The sequence below is a fragment of the Tachysurus vachellii genome, chromosome 8 (assembly GCF_030014155.1).
Source record: "Tachysurus vachellii isolate PV-2020 chromosome 8, HZAU_Pvac_v1, whole genome shotgun sequence".
Classification (NCBI taxonomy): domain Eukaryota; kingdom Metazoa; phylum Chordata; class Actinopteri; order Siluriformes; family Bagridae; genus Tachysurus; species Tachysurus vachellii.
Genome location: NC_083467.1, coordinates 13,579,363 through 13,603,371, shown reverse-complemented (window position 1 = coordinate 13,603,371; position 24,009 = coordinate 13,579,363). Strand labels below are relative to the sequence as shown.

Sequence of the window (24,009 nt, the reverse complement as noted above, 5' to 3'; positions counted from 1 at the left end):
TCCAGCAGTTTAATGTAATGTGATGTTTAATGTAATGATTACATCAACCATCAGAATGGGGAAATGATCTGAGTATTTCTACTGCTGAACTACTGGGATTTTCTTGCACAACGGTCTCTAGAGTTGACTCAGAATGGTGAACTAAAATAAAACATCAAATAAATGACAGTTTTGTGGGTGGAAACACCTTGATTAAAGAGGTCAATGGAAGAATGGTCATTCTCTGGTTAGAGCTAACAGAAAAAGTACAGTAACTCAGAAACCAGCTGCAATAGCAGAGGACAACATTCCATGTCTGTCAGCCAAAAACTGAAAGCGGAGGCTGCAATGGGCACAGGCTCACCAAAACTGGACAGCTGAAGACTGGAAAAACATAGCCTTATATTTTGCTGAGGCATACAGATGGCAAGATCAGAATTTGACACTTCATGAATCTATGGACCCAACCTGCCTTGTCCAGGCTGGTGGAGGTGGAACAATGGTGTGGGGAATGAATTCTTGGTACACTCTGGGCCAGTTAATACCATTCAATCATCACCTGAAGGCCACAGACTACAAGAGTATTGTTGCTGATGGTGTGCATTCCTTCATTGTCAAAATATACCATCTTCTAATGGCTACTTCTAGCATGATGATACAGCATGTCAAAGCAAGTCATCTCAAACTTTTTTTTTTATGAACATGACAATGTCATTGTTTTTCTGTAGAATTCCCAGTCACCAGATCTGAAAATTGTAGAACACCTAAGAGATGTGGTAAAACAGGAGATTAACAGCAAGTATACCTGAAGAATCTGCAGTTATTGTGTGATGCAGTCATTTCAGCATGGACCAGAATCTCAAGGGAATTTTTCCAAAAACTTGCAAATCCATTCCATGAAGTACTGAGACTGGTTAGAGAGCAAATGCAATTCCTACCCAGGATTAGTGTAGTTTTCCCTAATAAAGAGCTCTGTGAGTATTCACTATATGGCCAAAGCATCATGCAAACACTATGGTGTCTTGAATTCACTACTTGTGTTTCAGGTTGCCTGAAGCCTTGGGTCAGGGCTCAGTGCAAACCCCACTCAAGTTCTTCCACTCAATCCTTAACAAGCCAGGCCTTCATAGACTTGCTTTGTGCACAGGAGCATTGTCATGCTGACCCAGGTTCGGGCCTTAGTTCCAGTGAAGGGAAACTTTCAAGTTTGTGTCAAAATTTGGGGAAGAACCACATATGGTTATGTTATGGTGTCCAAACTTACAGCCATATAGTGTCTTATTTTATTGTATTTCGTGGTTATGCATTTTCATCTCATTTCAAGCTATTGCCATGGTCAACAATAAAATTGTGAACACAATTTTAGCATACATCTGGCATACATCTGTATGATCATCTGAATTATTGAAATAGATTTACAAAGCTAAAAATATGTGACACAAAAATAAATAAAGATGCACTGTGTGTATCTGCAATTTAAAGATACACAACTTCAACTCATGCACAATGAGAGCTTTAGACTGCTTAAGTGATGTTGAATCACAGTGCTAAGGCTGATTTATATTTGCTGTAAACTAGGCATACACAATATGACAGCTGCATGTATCCTGTTGTTTGATGCGTTATGTGTACAATACCGCTATAAACAGTAGAGGCAGTAAAATGTCATGCGACACCAAGTCCGCAACTGACTAAATGTTTCGGCCTTGCTAAAATTCTCCTGGCTAATAACTCAAAATCGTCACTGAGCTCTAAGCACAAACAAAACGATGGAAGAAATGGAGTTCGTCAGTGTGTTTAACATGGATGTGAACAAAATCGTTACATATTACAGCACTTCTTGGAAAACAGATGAGAGATTTTTTTGCCTCTGACGTGCCATCTAGTGGATGTTTAATCCACCAGATTTACACAAGATATGCAAGCGAATATGCAAACAACGGGACTCACAAACCAGCTGTGGCACACACTTAGGCATTCCACCTTTAATGTAAAGGGACAAAACTGTGTGCACAAAGACCCTGTACTGTTCTGAGCTATGCTCCTGATAACTGATGCCATTTACCCACATCCCATCTTGCAGTGATCAATCTTTTCAATGCCACCTGTCAAATAAGCAGAACCTGATTACCAGTTTACTAAGCAGTTAAGTTAGACGAATAAAGAGCTGAGCTTTCCTACTCATACTGCACCATAATCATCACTGTATATGACACTCTCAAGAAACCAAATTCACACCAATTTGGTTTGCAAGCAGGCCTCACAAATCTAGTGGTTTACACTGGTCTTTAACCAAAATGCTACATTACAGGGAATGAAGCTAAATACCTGGAGACCGGTTACCACAAAAATGGGGGGGGGGACTTTCATTCAATTATGATGAGATCACAGTGATCATTCAAAGAAACTAGCCAAAGAGTTTCCAAATGAGGTAGGCCATGCCCATTTTCAGGTAAGTTTTAGCACAGGTGGATTGCAGAGAGAAAGCAGTTTAGTCCTAAATCAATGCTAGTGCAGAAAATGAACCAAACATGGCATGTTAATGGGGCTATGGGCAGGGTATCTGTAGGTGCAAGCTGCTTACATGACCCACAAGAGCTAAACTGAGTCAAACGACAGAGATACAGTGACACGCAAAACATTTAAAACTATCTATGTATATTGGTGAGAGTGAATTCTCAGATGGTCAATTTACCATTGAATGTTAAAAAAATGTCAATTTAATGTATTTCAGTATCATCACTTGGATCATAATGAAAGAATAATGGCAATAAAAAAATGTTTTCAAAAATCTGTCTAAAGCCCTATTAAGACTAGATTAGTATCCGATGGTGATGCAGGGTCAAAGACTTGTCAGAAAAGTAATGCTTAAAGGGGTTTAAGGCAACTGAGTTCCTCACACAGGTACAAACTACATAAATGCAAAAATCATGTGACCTACTTATAATAATGCACAACTTGTGTTTGAAGTGTATGTAGTACCATAGAATTTTTAGCGTGGAAACCAACCTCTGTGAGTGCGAACATATAAACACCCATGTATGTGTGGGTGTACAGATAGATAGATAGAGAGAGAGAGAGGAGAGAGAGAGAGAGAGAATAAACAAACACTTACTTAATAAACATCTTATCCTGCAGAAAGAAGGCGTATGAGAACTGATCTATTTGTTATATGAACATTTACGTTTTCATGGTCAGTTGTATCCCTTTATGAAGACCATATCATGGACGTGTAAACTGCAGCACCTCTAATCTAAATGAAGACTGCATAACGTTTATATAGCATTGAATAAGCAAGGCACCATATCCCATACGTGAATGGAAATTTGCAGGTCATAGAACTTTTGTAGACATATGCACCGTTATAATAATTGCAAGGTTTATTTTTTTGTTTGTTTTTTTAAACGAAGCTATGCAAGCTGGCAGGCCTTCATAAATGAGACGTATCTCATACTAGCCTGGTGAAATTAAATATAGGGAGGAAATAAGAGTATTTTCAAAACCATGCTGACAATTGTGTGTAACATCAATGTATCAGGCCAGGCTTTTACCATGGAGAAGAACTCATGGGGAGAAAAGCAAAAAAATAAAAACACGACAGTAATCCCAAAATATGGCTGTCTTGCTTCTACAATACGGTCATGCAGATCCATTTAGTTGTAAAGCCTCTGAAGTGGAAAGCCCGAGTGCCAGCTCACTAAACAAACAAGGGCTTGGATTCACAGATAATACAGTTTTCATGATGATACCCGAATAATAAGCAAGTGTTAAGGAGTGTAATCCCTGAACAGTTGACTAGCTAACAGTATTAGTATGGCTACTTCATGAAAAATGTCCACGTTCGTTTATTTTGAAAGCGTTTAACTTAACGCCACCCTGCACAAAAACACGTAATATGGCGCATTCAAATACTGAGCTAGCATCCAGCTAAACAGGGTAGTTATCGAAGTAATACCAAAAAGGGAGCGGTCTAACATGCCAAAATCTAACACTAAAATCTATACGAAATGTATTGTGTGCGTGGTAGAGGAAGCTTTTGGGTAGTTTTTATATACAGGTTACAATAACACCGCAAATCTCTTATTTAAAACCGCTTGTTAGCTAGCAAGCTGACCAGGTTTAGTTGGTTAGCGAGTCCGTCCTAATCTGTACATAAACCGTGTACACTAACTAACAAGAAGTTCAACTAACATATCGTTATTAACCTAATACTAGTTAAATAGCACGATTCAGAACAAAAGCAACAATGCCAAGCTAGCTAGTTAACTGATTAATATGTGGCTAAAACCCCTGGCGCCCACCACATGCTATCAGCACTTAACAAAGCGACACAACTAGCTAAGAGAAAGCAAAGTGACATCGCAGCACAAACATTTCTCTTTATAAACGTCAGTCGGCATCAATCAGCAATTCACTAAGTTACTGGGTGCTGGTTTATGTAATATGGCGAACGCTAAATGCTGTTGACCAGCTAGTAAACTACAATAATCACAAGTACGACCCCTGAAAAAAAAAAGTGTCGAGCAGGAAAAAATATGCCGATATTAACACAACAATCTCGATCGTTTTAAACGATATTTTTGGCGTGTAAACTGAAATAAAAGTGTGTGAGGTGAAGCAGACGTGTGTTAAAAAGCTGAGAGCCAGTTTCAGGTCCTTGTGTGTGCAGAGCTAACATTACCTTTAACAGCAAGGCCTTCGTTCTGGCGCCATCTTCATGAAGCCTCGGAAATCCAAACAGTGAACTGCAAAAGCAAAAGGACAACACAGAGGCGGTTCTCTTACTTCAGTTGGTTTTTTAACGACTTCCGCACGGGAACGGATCACTTTTTATAAACAACGATTAAAACTAATACGAACGAGAGATTTATCTAACCTGTCAACGCCAGCTAAGCATTCCCTCTCTTCAGCTGTGAGCTTTGGAAAGTCCTCTTCGCTTTCACTCGGTTTCCGCGCCGCCATTTTCTTTTCCTCATCATCATCGCCGAGACTCCGAGCAGCAGCGGCGGCGGCGGTGGCGGCGGTGCAGGCTGCAGAGGCCACTGACACTCCCCACGATTTCATGGAAGAGTCAAAAAGAAGCAGCAGAGCCACGCCACCGGATTAATGTAGCAGCTTGCCGTCTCCTCGCAGCACCTCTTTGACGCAAAACGAGCAGATGCAAAAAAAAAAAATCCGTCCAGGAAAAGACTCTCCTCAAAACAGCCCTCTTTTCACATTGTCTTCCACTGTAGCTTTTTCCGATAGCGAATTATTCAAATCAAACAATGCTGATTTTTGTTTTTCCGTTAATTGTCAATGTAACGAATATCACAAACTTCCCCTTCAGCCGCCAGTTCCAACTTGTTATAATTGTGTCACTCAAGCGAACCCACGCCGCCGCCTTGGCCACGCCTTCTCTTGTCGTTTAAACCAATCGGTGCTCGCGTCTATAAACACGTGACAGGCCTTGTCTTGGGATCCCTCTTTTTCATAAACTTTCAAAGGGGGAGGATAAATAACAAACGACTCAACTTTACGCTACATGTTCGTCCACTTCGATTGGTCGATACCGCGCTATTGTGATTGCGTCAAACAGTCTCGGAAAATCTCATTGGTTAAAACAGCTGTCCGTTCACACTGACAAAGGTATGCAAAGATAGAGATAGGCGTAATGGCTATGGTTGCCAGTTCCGCTTTTAATAAACGAGTTGAAGCTTTTTTCACCCGAAAGTCATGCGTTTTTTTTTTTTCAGAAGCAGATTTAGAATCAAAAAGGGAATGTTTACAAGGAATGTGTTTTAACGTTGTACGTTAAATAAAAAAATATACACATCTGTAAATACAAATAGACAAAAAAATTAAATAAACATCTAGCTTTTACAGCTTTGATGCTTGTTCTTCATGTCCAAAAGGTGTCTTTCACAGTTTATGTACAATATCATTCAACAGTGAGAATCATTTTTTATTTTCCATTTAACACATTTTAGATTACTACATTTTATTTTTTGTGCACAATATATATGCCTTTAAAACCTATGTACACACACATACGTACACACATACAAATCTTGAAATGACTGTGTTGTGACTGCACTTTTTGCATGTCTCCTATGACTGTATTTCTTATTTTCCTATAAATCTGTCAAAGTAAGTAAATATTTCATGTAAATGTTGTATAAAAACTATGCATACCAATCATACTAGATGCTTTCATCATACTATATCATTCAGAGCTTTTATTAATATCCACCCAACCTGTAAGTGGGCTACAAAGCTGCCCATGGCTGATGAAGCACACAGTAGATGTTGTATTATATACACATAAATGTGCATGTGGTAGTTAAACCATGTCAAATTGCGCACATGGTGGCCCAGTGCTGCACAAGGCATCTCAACCACACAGCTCTACGGTTTGCATAAAATAAAATAAAATAAAAAAATCTGCCATGACATTCTAGCAAGTGCCCCATTAATTGAAAGTGTTTCATAATGCCATAGTTTGCTGTGTTTGAGCTATAATATCAAACACAATGTAAGAGGTGTTCCAAACTGTTTTTCGGGCTGTTTGAGGTGCGTTTGATTTTGATTGACAATGCAAGCACCATAAAAGCTGGAATTTATATGAACCCCTAGCATTGCATTGGCAGACCTGCTTACACACATGTCTAAGTTTAAAATGCCATGTTATAACAACACCCCCGTTTTTTACTTGGTACAATCCAATACAATACTATGCATATACAGTATGTTTATTCTTTAACTTATAACTCATTGCAGAGCTTGTAAACTAGACTATTTCTATTTGATTTCTATTACGTATAGGCCTTTGCTTGTATATTTCTAAATGTTTACTTTTTTCAATTCCGAATCAATTCTGTATTTCAATTATATAATTATATGCAGTTGGAGATTTGGTCTCAAATTGTGTTATGAATCTTATGCATTGAGATGCTTAAAAATTTGGGTTTGTGATGTTATAATTCATCATCAATGTCTACCATCACTCTTTGCTAAAAGCTTAGCACTGGGCATATTGGGAAGGAATGTACTTCCGTGATTCGGTGGCGCACTGCGCATGCGCATTGTGAGACGTAACTATTGTCAACAGTGTTGTAGCTTTTGTAAAATGGCGGATCGTGGAGGAGGTAAATCACAAATGGTACCATTAAACGTTGAAACGAAGCATGTCTAGATTAAATAAGCTTGGTCGGTTTTAACCGGTGTCGTTATTTATAGAAAAAAATAAATAATAGTCATTATAATCGCTGTGTTATATCAGGAGTTTAGCATCAATCTCCTCTATTAGCTTTGTTTTTGTACTAATTTATGTTACTCTATAGAATGGATTTATATCTCCGAGTATAAAATCGATAGCATTGTATTTTGTCGTATGCATTTTGATTATCTTTGCCATTTCTGCTCAACACTAAGATAGATATCGTATAGATGAGGTACCATCAGGATTTTGGTCTTTAATGTAATTGCAATTGGAGTTTCATATTGTCTGTTATTCCAGAAAAGCAGACAATACAACAGGGATACTGTGCAGTCTAATGGTGGTGATGGCGAAAGCTTCACTTGCAAGATACTTAAAACTTAACAGTTCATTCATAGGTGGAGGTCTGAAATGTTATTTAACAATAATATAAACAATAACAAAGTAACAAAGTATTTTAAACATGTGCAATAACAGAAATTTTGAAAAAAACGTACAATATTACCTATGTACAATATGTCTGTTAGTGTAACTACTTACTCGTGGTCTCTTTTTATACATTATGTTTTGTATATACTGTATATTATATTATGTTTATTATTTTTATATATTTGCATTTTCTTACTCTTTGCTGCTGTAACAGTGAAATTTCCCCATTATGGGACAAATAACGGTATATCTTATCTTATTTAATCCATACACAGAGCCTGACAGTGAGGATGAGCTGTACGAGGTGGTGGACATCACTGAATATGCACGACGACATCAGTGGTGGTGTCGAGTTTTTGGGAGCAACACAGGACCCATTGCTGAAAAGTATTCAGTTGCCACACAGATCATGATGGGTGGTGTGACAGGATGGTAAAGATCAAAGTCAAATGTCTTCAAATACATGTGCTTATCATTTCTCTCATGATTCTCTGGAGATTTTTATCCGAATCAGAGTCAAAATCGGGTTTATTGGCCAAGTATGTTGACACACACAAGGAATTTGGTTCCAGCTGTTTGTGACTGAAAAGTACAGACATAAATAACAATACAGACAAACACTATACTATACAAGACAATACAGACTATACAAGACAATGCAGATGTGATACAATAAAGACAGTATGAGTATTAAATAGGAATAACAGAATATATGACTGATCAGTTATGTACATAAAGTGTGAGACGTGCATGGTAGTGCAAATAACAATATTGTGCAATATTATGCTTTTGTACAATATACAGTAGTTGTGTGTAACATATACGCATGAGGTGATGACTGACAGTTCTGATAATGCAGTACTTATAGATATAAAGCAGGGAATATAATGATGGTGAGCTGTTCCTGTGTCTGACAGTTTTGGTAAACAAAGCTCTGTAGCGCCTGCTAGAAGGGGGGGGAGCTGAAAGAGGTTGTGTCCGGGGTGTGAAGGGTCGGTGGTGATTTTTCCTGCCCGGTTTCTGGTTCTTTTATTGTACAAGTCCTGGGGAGTGGGCAAGGGGGCACCAATTATTTTTTCTGCTATTTTAACCATGCGTTGCAGTCTGTTTCTGTCCTGTTAGTGTTGCTGCACCAAACCAGATGGGGATGGATGTGCACAGGACAGATTCAATGACTGCAGTGTAGAACAGCATCAGCTGCTCCTGTGGCAGACCATACTTCATTAATTGGTGTAGAAAGTGCATCCTCTGTCCTGAAAGTACATTTTGTGTATTATTTTCTGTATCCTAGGTGTGCTGGTTATCTATTTCAGAAAGTTGGGAAAATTGCCGCAACTGCGGTTGGTGGAGGATTCCTTTTGTTACAAGTAAGAATGACTTCACACATTTTAAATCCTCCAGAATTTTGCAGAGGTTATTGTTATGTAATTGTTGCACCAAAAAATGTTTGATTTTCCTGCAGCTTTTTTAAAACTTTGCGATGAAACTTGAAATGGACAAATTGCAGGAACATGATTATTCTTTTAAACTCCTATAAGTGAAGATACATGTAATTAATTTCTGTGAAAGCTGCACTTATGTTTGATACATGTGAATCGAAGAGGGCTTTAGCTGATTGCAGTTTGTGGTGCTGTTACACAGCAGGTCTTCACACAATTCTGCATAAAATTTACGCTAATATCTGTAGTTTTGAAATCCTTGAGGGATTGAACGCATATCACCCTCACCGGAACATTTGAAATTTATATTGCTACGCGAAATAACAGTCCATAAAGAAACTTGATTTTCATTTTCAGATTGCCAATCACAGCGGGTATGTGCAGGTGGACTGGAAGAAAGTAAAGAAGGATGTTAATAAAGCAAAAAAGCATTTGAAGAAGAAGGCCGACAAAGCAGCACCAGAGCTGAATTCATTTATCGAAGAGGTATACACAACTGAGAAGAATTCATATTAATTGCCCAAAAAATAAAAAAATAAAAACAATATCAGCTGTAGAAAAGCAGATATGCTTATCTTAATTGTTCTTATTGTTTTGTAGTCCACAGAATTTGTGAAGAGGAATATAGTAATTTCAAGTGGGTTTCTTGGAGGATTTCTGCTGGGTCTGGCATCTTGAATCACTGGACCTGCTTTACAAACGGACACTCCTTACCTAGAGATATTCTATGCTGTATTTTTTATTGCATTGCTTTATTCCAGAGAACCTAAGAAAGTCTGCAGTGTTGCTTGGTTTAAGGCAGAACTGGGGAAGTTTAGTTTAGCTTTTCAGCTATCTGCATGTCTACAAAAGGAAAAGATTCACATCTTGTAAATAATGACTGCTGTGGTATGAGCCATTTTGTCTTGTGTACTTGTTGATGAGGTAGAAAAAGGAACACTGGACCTGGGCTGTTTGTGATACATGTTATGGTGTAGGCCTGAGTTGAACTGTGCTGAAATAAAGAATAAAGAATTGCTTGCATATTTACTGCTTTTAGAACTGTGCAGTGATAATGTATGTCTTTGTTTTACAGTGTTTTTTATATTTATTTTTTCATTCTTTTCTGATTGATTTAATTCATTCACACTATGTGCCAATTGTGTCAGTGTTTCAATTTTGAATTGTATGTGTGATAACATAAAAGTTACACTAATGCTGAAAAATGATTTGTGCTTTATATGTGAATAGTATAACTTCATCAACTGAGCGTTGTTTCCATACGACACCATTTAAGAAAAAATCTTTTCACCGATTGGTGTTTTTAGGAGGTGTGCATATGTACTTGAATGAATTTGCATGTCATTTAAATCTCATAAAGCCCTCTTCCTCACAAGTACCATTATTTTAGGCCTCCCTCGTGCTAACCACTGCATTTCCAGTGCATGCTGAAAATTCGACATAATATTTTTGGAATGGTTTAAGTAAGTATTTGTTTTTAATAAAATATGCATGTAGTCATACAGCATCGTTATGTGAAAAGGATCTTCATTACCCAATTTGGTATGTAAAGTCCTCATGTGAAGTGTTTTTTTTGTTGTTGTTTTTGCATGAATTGATATGTTTTTGCTTATTTATTATTTACTACATATTTTCATTTGTATAATTTGTTTTTACATAATGTATTATTCTACTTCTAGTTTGTACAGCTTCATAAAAATGGTTAAATGTCAGTTGTTGAAAACATGGACATGTTCCATGGCCAGAATATGAAGAGAATGCTACCTGCTTCCACAGGTTTTTGATGGGATTTAGACCTGAGCTCTGACTGGCTCATTCAAGCTTCATCTTCTTCCTTTGAAGCCATTCATTTGTTGACTTAGAATTGTGATTTGGATCATTGTTGTGCCTGAATTTCTTCATCATCAGCTAACAGGAAACTTCAGGATTTGTGCCAACTTAGATTGGTAATTGGAGCTATCTGTTCCAGGGCCCCAGTGCCGGCTGAATTGAAACAGCCCCAAAAACATGAGGCTGCCACCACCATGCTTCATTATGGGCATGGTGTTTGGGTGATAATTATGTTGGCTTTGTAGAAGCCAACATTCTGTTTTCCTATTTAAGCTTAGACAAAAATTGATAAAATTTAATGCGGCCTAGAGCTTTCGAGCCACATGCACCAGATTCAGATATGTTGTAGACCCTGGTCTGAAGTTTGTTGCTATTACTTTTCTAAGCGATCCGAGTACCGGTACTTCCGGTACCGGGTCTCAAATTGGCCTTTTTTCCAATAGACTCCCATTATAAATTTGAAGGTTTATAACTCGGCAAGCTTTTGAACTATCTACACTAAACTCGGCCAGCTCCTTTAGGGTGATACTCTGAACAAAGGTTTAAATTGGTGTACCGACTGGCCTTTCGGTTGTGCCACAGCCCCGCCCCCAATATATGCATAATCAAAAAACTTTTTTACAACATGGACATGTGACATATCAAAACACTCAGAACAATAAGGGGAACTTCCTCACATGTATTCTGATGAAGTCACGTGAAAATCAAAAATTAGCACAACATGGATATGTGACATATCAAAACAATCAGCCCAATGTGGGGAACTTCCTCAGGAGTATTTGGATGATGTCACATGCTCGTCTCCACTTACCTCCAAATGTTTTGGCAACCTAGCTTTCTGTCCACTTGCCTCCAAAAGCAACACTATCCCTGATGTCCACTTGCCTCCAAAAAGCACCATCCGTTGCAAATACTTGCATCGTCAAAGCCAACATCAAAGTTTGTCGCGACGAACTTTACAAATCTAGTTATGCATTGTTTTTATATATAGTTTTTTTAGAATTATTTCTGAAAGGTTCTACCTTGGTCTCATCTGACCTTAACAAATTTTGCCACATAGTTTTGGCAATTTAGGACAATTTTTCATTATGCAAATGGCTTTATGTCAAACCAAGTTTTATCAGAGATGGTTGTTACATGCAAGAAGTGGTAATATCACTGTTGTGCCCATTTTCTCCACTTGCTGGCCATCACAGTGCTCCATGGTACATCTAATCATTTTGAAATTCTTTTGTATTCCTCTCCTGATCAATACCATTTGACAATGAGATCAAGTACGTGTAAGCTTTTTATGGGCCATGTGTTCAGATCAACCCCAAAAAAATGTCAAGAAAATCTTATAAAAACAGCTGATCTTTATCTGTCTTTAATCACAACCACTTCATCAATGACATGTGGCTTATAATTAACAGCAACATAATTAACATAAACATGGGTTCAAAAAGTTCACACAGTTTTACAGCCAGGTTACTGATGGTTTTATTTTTTTCTCCCCTTTTCTGACAAAACAAAATAAGTTTATTTTTATTTAACACATTAAAGGGAGAAATAAATGATTTAGCTTGATTTATTTTTTATGCTTTGAGGAAAAACCAGACAAAATAAATGACAAACAAAAACAAACAACAAAAAATAAAATGCACCTTTTTTGTACTGCAATGAGAGGAAGGATGGATTATGCCTTAATATCAATAAGGTGTTGCAGGTATATGATGTGCAAACTGCATAAAAATACATATACCGACTTAATTAAGTGTTCAGTGGACGCCATGTTTGTATGTTCTCGACAATTCAGGCGGAGCTGATGAAGCACCGTAAGTCACGTGGGCTGCATCTCCTGGCAACTGCAAACTAAGCGTCGCTATGGCGACGTGAGCTGTCTCTAAGCAAGCAGTTATTAGTTTTCTGCCGACTTTTAATATCACCGAATTATGTCTTTACCGAAGTTACCTGGATTTTCATTCAACAGAAACGTAAGTTCAGACATGACATCTGTTTCCAGCTGAATAAAAATAAGCTAATTACAATAATCAAGATAGGTTTAAGTCTTCTCTAATGTTAGCCAGCTGATCTGTATTGCTTGAAATAACTAGAACTGGTTGGATTTGACAAGATGACTGTTATATGTCTTTAAATGATCTCATAATTAATTATAATTTATATAAAGTGTTAAACTACACAACACTAAATTGAACCATGTCGATGTTTGGTGTGACAACCCTTTGTTTTAAAAAAAAAATCAGTAGCCATGTTGTCATGTTTGGAAATCTAATATGTTGCTTTTTTAACTGGCATAATAATGTAGAAATCCTTAAATAAGGATAAATTTGTATGAAAAATGAAGGTATATAATAGAATTTTTTTGCACAGTATTGTTGATCATAATATTACACATTATATGGCTAAAGGATTGTGAACACCATATGTGGTTCTTCCTCAACCCATTGGCACAATGTTGGAAGCACACAGTTATACAGGATGTATCTTTGTATGCTTTGTATTGCAAATGGTAATTTGATATCTTTGTATTGCAAATGGTAGTGTATTGAAACCCTGCTTAAAATTCTTCATTCAATAACATGGTCTCTTCTTTAGCTGGGAAAAGAAAAGTTTCACAAGTCTCAGCATTTTGATTACTTTAATGGTGTTCAAATGATGGTGGGAGCAGAGAAACCTGGGATTGGAGGAGAACTGCTCTTGGGCCAAAGTGCACAACCTAAATACTCAGTTTTTCCGAAAGGAGTGGGCAGTGAGGCACCTTCCTGGGTAGCATTTGACAAGCAGGTTTGAAAAGAAAAGTTACAAATATACCAATTCTTCAATATCTCAGAAAAGGGTAGTAAAGTGTGTTGCTATCTTTAATTCCTCCTTCTGTTGCTTTAGGTTCTTTGTTTCAATGCATATTTCCAAGAAGCTGTTACTCAGAGCAGAGAGGAAACTTACAGGATTCGAAAATGTAAGATTTATTTCTACTTGGAAGACGACACCATACAGGTTGTGGAGCCGGAGCAAAAAAATAGTGGCATTCCACAAGGTAACTCCTTCAAATGACAAATCATTGACAAACCTGAATAATCCACATGTGGTTAAACAGTTCTGTCTCTCCACACAGGAACATTTATTCACCGCCATCGCATTCCTCTCCCAGCTCCTGAGGATGACAAATTTTACAATTTGCACCACTTTAATATCAACCAGGAGATGCTTTTCTACTCCAGGACCTTTATGATAACAGATTGTGACCCTTTCACAAACAACTTCCTGAGGAAAATGGGTGTGCATCTCAATGCCCCTTGTGCAATACCATCAGACCCCTATACAAAACTCCGTCAGGAGGTAAGCATGTGGCTGTGTCTCTAAGCTGTTTGTTTCTTGTAATGGAATATTAGCAGTGTGTTCTCCTGTGTGTTTACTTTCACAGCTGGAGGACAGCATGAAGCCACTGCGCCCATATGAGAGGCAGGATACCTTAAAGCAGTTCCTTGACCATGACCGCAATGTTCTGCGTTTTTATTGCTACTGGGATGATACCCAAAGTGTCTGTGGAGACCGAAGAGAACTGATCCTGCACTACTTCTTGGCAGATGACACCATAGAAATACTAGAAGTCAGATATGCAAACTCTGGCCGCGATACTACTCCTAATTTTTTACACAGGAGCAAGCTTCCCAAGGTGTGTAGCAAGATCTCAGACATAATGGTTTACTTGTAAAAAAAAAAAAAACTTCATGTATTCATGTATGAATACTAAGGTTTTTTCTTAGTGTTGTTTTTGAAATACTAACTCTTCTACCGAGGTAAACATTTTTACAAAAATGGTAACAGCAAAGACAATGTTATAGCATCCCATTTGTTCTGTTAAAATCCAGCACAGATTGTTGCCAGTAGTCTGCTGCTCTTGTCCAATAGTGATGGAGCTACTTTCCACAGTTTTTGCGTTCGGCCAAAGCCATCTAAATCATTACTGAGAGAGAAGAATTCACTATTGACATACAACCCTGTGATTTCCTTTATTAGACCACAAAAATACAAGCCACTGGGCAGTAACATCCATCGTTACTGGAGCAAAAGAGACAACACAGCACTTTAACCACTTCCCCTGTCTTTGTTTTGTCTTCTGCTTGGATGAGCTTCTCCATCACCTATGCCTTGCACTCATCTTGACCGACAAGTCTGACACAACATAAGACTCACCGAAGCATTTTTTCTCTCTCTATTCTGGAAATCTCTTTTGAAACAATGTTGAATAAACCTTTATTACATTAGTATGTTAGCCTTTGTCCTTAACTTATTTGTCATGCTGTCTGGAAGTCTGAAAATCTAGTATTATATGGCTCTAAACGTCAATGATAACATTTTTTTAAATGTCATGGTTAGAAAATAATAAAATATTTTAAGATACATTTTAATTATCAGAATTCTTCATCCAATTTATCAAGACAGATTGCAGTTATTTTCTCTTGCCTTTCCTGCACAGCATGCTTCTACTCCCAAACGCCTGCCTGGAGAAATAACAGACCGTACTGTCCTGAATACATTAGGGCCAGTGGGACATGGGGGTCGCTACATTTTGGACAGCCGCAAAGTGAGTTATAAAGGAGTGAAAAAATGGGAGTAGTGTGTAAACCATTTTAAATATACTTAGATTAAATCTTTAAATCGTTAAACGAAAAATGTGGTCTTAGTTCCATTTCTCAAGGATGTTTATTCGTTAGGTGAGTTGGCTGGAAATTTGGAAAAGTCAGGATATGAAACTGTTCTTGTGTTTGTGTATGGTCTCAGACTGGTGCTGTACATGAGGAGTTCTACAAAGATTGTGACCTGACCATAGGAGGGGTCATTAACGTCTGGGGCCGCAAAGTGATGATTTGTGACTGTGACAACTTCACCAAAGAGTACTATCGTTCCAAATATGGCATTGGTAAGTCACAGAACTGTGAAAAACATTCAACATGTAATCAGTATGAGTTTAAGTCAAAAAAGTAAAAGTAGGACTGCACCATTCTCAGCCTGTGTGAACTGACTGCACTGGGTCAGGATTGTTTAATGTCATTGTGACCACATGATGTCAGTATTGAGTACAGATGTCAGTGTTGTTCAGGTGTGATGACAAGAAATTATTTAACTTAACCTAATGACGTACTGGTGAAAATGAAAACAGATTTCTAACCTTCTCATGTCAAGACTGCTGACGAGCAGTGCAGAGAGGCAACTGTGAGAAAAACGTGTAGTACAAAACACGTGTGTGTGTGTGTGTGTGTGTGTGTGTGTGTGTGTGTGTGTAGAGGACTTCACTCCGATAGAGTATAAGGACCTGCCACCAGCTAAAGCAGTTGTCCAATTCCCTCCTTACACTGGCTTTGGATCGGAGGAGGACTCCCTTCGCTCCTGCCAAAGGCTGCTGCCCAAACCCCCTCAGAAAGACTTCAGAAAGCTAATGGAAAAAGACAGGTAACCACATGCTTTCTGGACTAAGTTCCTTCAAGACATGCTGAACACGTCATTCCTTCTTTTAACGAAATGAATATTAAAACTTACCAAAACACCAACAACAGCATTTTATTGCTCTGTCTTGGGGTTAAGTTACATGTCTCTTGTACTTGTGTCACTCAGTCTGAATGTGTGTAGTAATGGATGGCAGACAAGGCTGGTCTCTTGTCTGTTCTACTACTATTAGGCATTTAGACACTGGTGCTGGAATTCCTTATATACTGAGTGTGCATAAAGTTTTATACAGCCAGTTTGTTTTGTTCCAGTTTATGGCCAAAATTACTACCATTATCCTAATTTGCATTATTGTTTATAATATTATCCCAAATGCAAGATTAGTTATATATTTTGTGTGTTGATGGTAATGTAATTGAAAAAGTTATATTCACTTTTACCTTACCTTTGACAGACAGGGACTGGTGAGCCACATACTAAGATTTGTGGGCAAGATGCTGACAGACAACCCTACTGACAAAGACCGCACATTCATCATCTGCTTCTACCTAAGCGATGACACTATAGTAGTGTTTGAACCCACTCAGAGGAACTCAGGCATGTTCCCATCTTCCACATCTTATTGTCACTGATTGCCTACATTCTCTTTTTAAAATGTCTCAACATTTCAAGACAAGAGAAGAACTTAAAAAACATTGTTTTATCCATGTAATTGATAATACTTATAATACTTACATTGTACTACAATATATGTATTAATGACATATAAACTCATTACAGGCAAACATACATTTCTGCATGATGATAATGTAGAATGCAAAAGTACATGTCATAACCAATGTTTTCTTAACAAGTTTCACATCAATTTGGCCAACAACAGATATTTCAGACTCTAACAGTCTAACAGTATATATATATATATATATATATATATATATATATATATATATATATATATATATATATATATATATATATATATATATAAAACCATTTAAACCATTTAAGCTTAACCATTTATCGCACCATTTATTTACCAACAGTACTGATATTTTTGACTGTACATTTTGCTATACATCCAATAATTTGTCCAAGTAATTCAGCAATATTTTTAATTTCTGCAAGATGCTCTAAAATGTAACTACAATTAATTATATATTTGTTTTTTTGATAAACGTATTGTACTGCTTGCACATACCTTAGATGAAATCTAAACACGTGTTTCATGGAAATGTTGTCCATTTGGAAGAAGAATCCTAAATGTAATGAATTCTGCTCCATTTTGGAATCATTTTGCAAGTTGTGGATTTCCTAGGGGGGGCATGGTGGCTTAGTGGTTAGCACGTTTGCCTCACACCTCCAGGGTTGGGGGTTCGATTCCCGCCTCCGCCTTGTGTGTGGAGTTTGCATGTTCTCCTCGTGCCTCGGGGGTTTCCTCCGGGTACTCCGGTTTCCTCCCCCGGTCCAAAGACATGCATGGTAGGTTGATTGGCATCTCTGGAACAATTGTCCGTAGTGTGTGATTGCGTGAGTGAATGAGAGTGTGTGTGTGCCCTGCGATGGGTTGGCACTCCATCCAGGGTGTATCCTGCCTTGATGCCTGATGACGCCTGAGATAGGCACAGGCTCCCCGTGACCCGAGGTAGTTCGGATAAGCGGTAGAAAACGAATGAATGAATGAATGGATTTCCTAATGCAGTTACAGAATAAACTGATTCAAATGTGTGCATATTTACAAAAGGAATTATTGGGGGTAAATTCCTCCAGAGAAGCCGTGTGAAGAAGCCAGGACAGGAGCTCTTTAAGAGTGAGATGTCTGAGTACTACAAAGCTCAGGACTTGTATGTGGGAGCCAGACTCAGTATAAACAACCAGCTTTTCCAATTAGTGAATGCTGATGAGTATGCTTTCAACTATATGGAACAGCATGCAGAAGAGGTAATGCACACACACATAATGCTTATTCTTATTCAATCTTAGTTTACATAATTTACATGTTTTACTTTATAGTATGTTGCAAATGAGAAATATACTTTAATTGCTGTTATTCACAAATGTGTTTTGTTATTATTCTTCCATAGTTCCCCATGGCCAACATTGGCACAATTTTGAGCAAGTTAAAGTCCATTCCTGAAGAAAAGCAAAAGGAAATCAAACAGTTCCTGGCATTAAGTGACTCTGGCAACACTGGCTTCATTCCTTATGAGTCTTTCAGGTATGGAGCCAATACAGAATTTGTACTTGAATCAGCTAAACAAGTATGCAGGGCACGCACATTTCTAAAACATCAGAAAGAGTTCTCACACCCTCTGGTCCAATCCATCTTGCTCCACAGACTGCATGTGTCTATGTTTTCACTAATCCACAAAAGTGAAAACACAGCATATTCTCTATGGATTTCTTGTCAGATACCACTCCATGTGATTGAGCAGCTGAATGCCCGTGTGTCCCTACAGGTCTCTGTTGGCAGATATGGACGGTCAGCTGTCAGAGCATGAGATCATGATGTTAGGCCGTACCTACTCGGTGAGAGAGCAGCCCGAGCTGGATGTAGGCCTCTTGCTGGCCATCACTCAGGATCACCTGAGGAAGAAACAGTTTGAGAGTTTCTCCGACATGCTGCAAGCTTTCACATACGAGGACAGAGACAGGTATAACAGGAGCTAGGTTACACATCTCTGCATTTTACATCAACACCCAGGAGATGGAGCATGGCCCTTGGCTCAGTTCTAAAGCATGCTTTACTCAAACTATTATTTTCCACCCCCACATCATGAGAAAATGATCAATATAATCACAAGAACATATAAATGTCACAGGGTGTTCCATGGATGCATATTTTGATACAGAATCAAGCATGTCTGTGCATTTTTTGAAAAAAATCATGGTCAACCAGGCACTGAGGCTAAACACAAACACAAAGCCTGAGGTAGAGCAGCGTCAGTCTGCAGACCCTGCGGCTCCACATTCAGGAGTTGTGATTAGTTCCAGCGCTACAAGTGAAGCATTGGAACCAGATGATCTCCCTAGACTTGTGCCGTGTAGCAAAGAGATGACTTCTAACACAGATGGATTAATGTGCATGTGTCTTTTTGGAAATTGTAGTTATGTGACATTTTTCTAACGATTTACGAAGCTATGATTGTCTGTTTCTGGATATTTCTCATTCACTCTTTACAGTTAAAGCAAGAGTAGTCTCACACCTCACTTAGGTATCTTTGTCAAGCTTTTTTGCCCAGTTGCTGTAATTGTTATGTTGTAGAAGTGGGCATCTTTCCACCAAAGAGGCTTGGACCATCTGCAAATCCTTCCGCTTGCCATTGGATGATGACCTTATGAGAGCCCTTCTGCTCAAGTAAGTAGTTATGTTTTACTTTTTATTTAAATGTTTAAATCATAGCTTTATACTGAAAAATTTAATTTTTGTCCTCATGTTGATATTCAGATTTGAGAATGAGTCGGGGAAGATAGACTATCATAGTTTCCTGTCAGGGATCAACTGGAGAGAGAATGCCTCCATACCACTTCCACCAGATGCTGTCATGAAAGTGAGTTAAGCAGTTAATATAACTGAAGAACCTTTAGAAGGTGAAGTTTCATTGACTTGTTAGACATGGAAAAAGTTTTGAGTCAACACACCTTGTTCCCTTGAAGCTTTGTCTGCCATCATTAGCAGACACAGCCCCACACACTCAGAGATGAAAAAAGAGAGTGTGTTTGGAAATGAGGGCCAGGTGGCAAAGTTCCAGGCTCTGGCTCTCAACCTACCACAGAGGCACCTCCAAGCCTCACCTCATTCAAATCAGCCTTGAGGAAAAACTCAGTCAAGTCTTTTTATTGCAGCCTTTTAATTTAGCGCGCTATGCCGCATAACATTCTAAGCAGAACCATCTGCCTCAGTGTTCACAAAATAAGTGGAGAAAAGGGGAGTTTAGGTGTTTTCACCAGTAGATGGGGCTTTTGATTATTTTGTGTTTTTATCTTTAATCAGAAAAAAACGGCATGGTAATTTAGAGCAAAAATTCTCAAAGTTATATGTGAAACATGGCCATATAATTATTTTTTGGTCATGGTGATAAAAATCACAACATGTACTCAGAAACATGTATCTAATACATAAGTCAACTCACACCAGAACCTGGTGTTCTGTTAGCAGAAAATCACAAATAAATGCTCTACAGATTTAAGCAATAGCCATAATATTAGTGTACAAATCTGAAAAAGAAGCTATTTGTACAGGGTTTATAAAATACATCTGTGAGAAGGTCCATGGATTGATTAACAGTTAAAGAGGCCACTGGCTGAAAAACCTTTAACAACCCTTGCGTTAGAATTCTGACTATAGCAGTGCAGCGTATTATGGTATACAGGGGCAGGTGAGAGGATTTTCTTTGCTTTGCTTTAATTTAGTTTGCATGCTATTGCTTTGCATAACTTGCATTCAGCCTTCTGACTGTCACTGTCACTTTCCAGCCATTTTCTCTTACGCTGCCACAGCCTACTCTTGAAGGCCACACACTAGTGGAATACTCCACCTTTATCAAGGAGCTTTTTGGATACACAGAAGAGGAGTGATGTCATCTTCAGCATCTTCACTTCATTGCTGCAGTGCATTAATGGATAGAAACATTCAGTGCATTTTATAAAACTTCGGTTTAACTGCCATTCTATATGGTGGCCAGGCTTAGCTTGCCAGTTCTGCAATATGCAATTTCTTCTTAGTGTTTATGAATCATAGATGAAGAGTTTTACTGCTGATGCTTTAGGCATTATTCAGCTCCTTCAGGATTTTCCAATTTTGTGAACAAAGAACTGAACTAAATCAAGAAAAATCCACAAACATTCAGTGGAGCTTGGTATTTTCAAAAATTGCCACAGCTTTCCACAGTTTTTGAGTTTGGCCAAAATTTTAAATTCATGTGCATTAAATAAGAGTTAAGCTGTCATAGACAATAACTACATATGTGTCATTACTGATCACCAAAATTTGAAAATCAAGCATTTTTGGCTTAACAATCACATAATAATTCCTGTAGGGAGTGATTATCAAGAAGCCTCACATACCAACACCCATTATGGCCAATAACAACCTGTTAAAACATGTATTAATGAAAATATAAGAATATTACTAACACTACACTGTCCATTTACACTATTTGCATTTTTCCTGCCATTATTTGCAGTTTGACCTAGACTGGAATGGAGAAGCAGTAGGTACCGCAGTAAAAACCATCAACTACTCTTTGTTACTGAAGGATGCCTTTTGTGATGTTCAGACCAATATAATCAACTGAGAGGCATGGAGATATTCTCTCTCCCACAGACACCAACATGAACAATGAGATTGTGGTGACACCTACGTTTGTGAAAGTTTCAAATAAATATACCCTTATCGCATCAACTTTGTGCAGAATGATTGTAAGTGCGATAAATCAAGGTAAAGCCAAAAACATATTAATAGTGCTATAAGAAATGTTTCATTGAAGCTAGGCATAGATTCTACATGTATCTTGAACTGTTCCCGGAGGAATGAACTCCATTCTTTCCAAAGACATTCCCACAGTCGAGGTTTTTATGGTGGTGGTGGAGAGCACTGAGGGTTGGTGAGTGTGTGGTACATACCAAAGCGTTTTATTCCTCTTATACCACAGCAATTTGTCACTGCTAATGACATATTTACACATGTATAGTTGCAATTATTGAAACAAGCTGCTATCACTTCTTATGGCCTCTATAAGCCGTAAAAACCTCCATCCTGAAGAATTTCCTGTGATGGTAAACATGAATATATTGCTTTTGCTTTTAATATTACAATATATTTCATTATTAACAATTACACATAATTTAAGAAGCTGTTTATGTGAAGTATCTGTTATACAGAAACAAGAACACTGTTACAACATTAATATGAAACTTGCAGCAAGAATTACATTTCTGTTATAGAGAACGATTAAATGAAATGGTACAGTATTTGTAGAGGAGTCTAGGAGGTAACTAGAGTGTACATCAGTAATAATAGCATCTTGGAGGCAACTTTATGAACTGTGCTATATTTGAACTCTATCTTTTATATAAATATGAATAGGAATGAGGTCAGATATATACAGAATGCTAAACCAAAGCATTTTATATAAATGGGCTTGCAGATGCTCATAAAGATCTACATTGCTTGCTCAGGCCAAAACAGGCTCCTATCAGACACGTCATTCGATTGTCAGTGGCTGATGCAGAACATAAAAATACAGCTGAAGTCAGAGCCCCAGTAATCAAGGCTTGATCCTCGGATGAATCAGGATGAGTAAATTATCTCACACCAGCATGACTGAATCTTCGTCCCAAGCCGCAACACTTACTAAGACACTGAACTCTGAAGTCATCTGCTTAGTGGTCTACAATACTAAGGCCTACTAGTGCCCACTGCATATTTAACGTGATATGCTTTCTAAAATGGGAGTATGAGGATACTGTGGGACATTGTGCTTAGTCCGGATAGTTTGTGGGCATCAGATAAACATAATAATGAACATTATAATACCTCTCATTCATTTGTAGATGAATTTCCTTCTGTGACTACAAAAGTCACACTCACTGATGATGGATTATAATGTTTCTTGGCTCTGGTTAGCTCTTGAAGCTCTCTAAAATTTCCAAACAGGAAAACATCATAAATTTGTATGGACTCCAATGAAAATTCACAGGGTTTATGTATATGGGTGACTGATAAACATGGTTAACATACTTATTAAAATGTATGCTCAGCCAATGAAGCTGGAAAAATAATTAAATAAAAAGTTTAAATGGGCATCAGATGAGCTCTTAGAAGGTTTTCATCATAAGACATTCACCAATCGCACCTATTTTAAATAATAAAAAGATTCAAACATTACTTCAAGATGTTTCTCCTCATCTTATATAGTATTGTTGCCTGTATTGAAAATATCTCTATCTGTTTTCATCAGATTAAGCAGTAATATATGCCGCTGGTCACAAACATTTAGCATAACATTTCTGCTTTTAACATTTTGACCTTAGGGTTTTACAGTCGGTAAAAATCCAAAGTAGCATTTATCCATTTTCTGAAATGGCAAAAACAATGAGTTTATTGAAAACAGTACACTGAAGGCCAGTTTGCCTCAGATAAATAGGGCTGAATAGTTTGAGTCATTTATCCTTCCACCAATTAGTGGTTCATTGGAAAATGTCATTTGAATATAAAGATCTGTAATGAATAATGTGTTGGTGCTGACCACAGAGAGATGCTGCTGAAGATTTGGGGAACAAGCTGTGCTTCCTGGCACAGAATTTGATTTTCCAAATTAAAAGCCTTTTTCTTTTTAATGTGCTGGTAAAATTGAGTTCACTTTGCTATACACAAACAAGTTTAATATATTCTTAGTATGCTTCAATTTAGCCATACGGTATGGCTGTTCTCCCTGCCTTTCCCTGTTCATACCTGGTACAGTAATCAGTGAGTTGTCTTTGGCTATGTGCAGTATGAACATTATTTTAGATGGTAAAATGAAAAAATGTTATTCTATACAGACTGTAAATTAGAGCAGCGAGACTATTTTCATGCAGGTCAGCTCTCCCAGTGGAGGTCATTTTTGGAAAGCAGTGAGACTGTTTTTCTGCATTCACCTTGTGGATATAAATCACCCAGAATTATGAGACTTCTCCTTTTTTACATGG

At 37.9% G+C, this 24,009-nt stretch overlaps 3 protein-coding genes across 6 annotated transcripts in view; 2 read left to right on the top strand and 1 right to left on the bottom strand.

The window, feature by feature from the left end:
* The window catches only part of kdm6a (lysine (K)-specific demethylase 6A), a 33,517-nt gene extending 28,155 nt beyond the window's left edge, over positions 1 to 5,362 (bottom strand). Inside the window, exons 1-2 of one of the 3 annotated variants that reach the window (XM_060876364.1) lie at positions 4,856 to 5,362; positions 4,661 to 4,724 (exon numbers count right to left, since the gene is read on the bottom strand). In XM_060876364.1, coding sequence (XP_060732347.1) covers positions 4,661 to 4,724; positions 4,856 to 5,043 — 252 coding nt within the window. In that variant the 5' untranslated portion in view covers positions 5,044 to 5,362. Of the gene's footprint in view, positions 1 to 4,660; positions 4,725 to 4,855 lie in introns of those variants that run through there. The other 2 variants (XM_060876363.1, XM_060876365.1) reach the window with 2 other exon arrangements.
* A 1,632-nt stretch (positions 5,363 to 6,994) lies between these two features.
* fundc1 (FUN14 domain containing 1) lies at positions 6,995 to 10,086 on the top strand. 2 transcript variants are annotated; one of them, XM_060876360.1, is made up of 5 exons: positions 6,995 to 7,106; positions 7,882 to 8,038; positions 8,898 to 8,973; positions 9,403 to 9,531; positions 9,646 to 10,086. In XM_060876360.1, the coding sequence occupies exons 1-5, from the start codon at positions 7,037 to 7,039 to the stop codon at positions 9,721 to 9,723; spliced, it is 510 nt and encodes a 169-aa protein (XP_060732343.1). In that variant the 5' UTR covers positions 6,995 to 7,036; the 3' UTR covers positions 9,724 to 10,086. The 2 variants fall into 2 exon arrangements, with proteins under 2 accessions (XP_060732343.1, XP_060732344.1); XM_060876361.1 differs by lacking the exon at positions 6,995 to 7,106 and adding an exon at positions 7,408 to 7,581.
* Positions 10,087 to 10,217: 131 nt separating this feature from the next.
* Positions 10,218 to 21,702, top strand: efhc2 (EF-hand domain (C-terminal) containing 2). The gene is made up of 16 exons (XM_060876362.1): positions 10,218 to 10,508; positions 12,671 to 12,848; positions 13,471 to 13,659; positions 13,759 to 13,909; positions 13,988 to 14,211; positions 14,297 to 14,548; positions 15,353 to 15,460; positions 15,658 to 15,796; positions 16,161 to 16,326; positions 16,775 to 16,917; positions 18,062 to 18,258; positions 18,402 to 18,535; positions 18,777 to 18,971; positions 19,583 to 19,675; positions 19,766 to 19,868; positions 21,504 to 21,702. Exons 2-16 carry the CDS (start codon positions 12,807 to 12,809, stop codon positions 21,612 to 21,614), a joined length of 2,247 nt encoding a protein of 748 aa, XP_060732345.1. The 5' UTR covers positions 10,218 to 10,508; positions 12,671 to 12,806; the 3' UTR covers positions 21,615 to 21,702.
* The last annotated feature ends 2,307 nt before the right edge of the window (positions 21,703 to 24,009 follow it).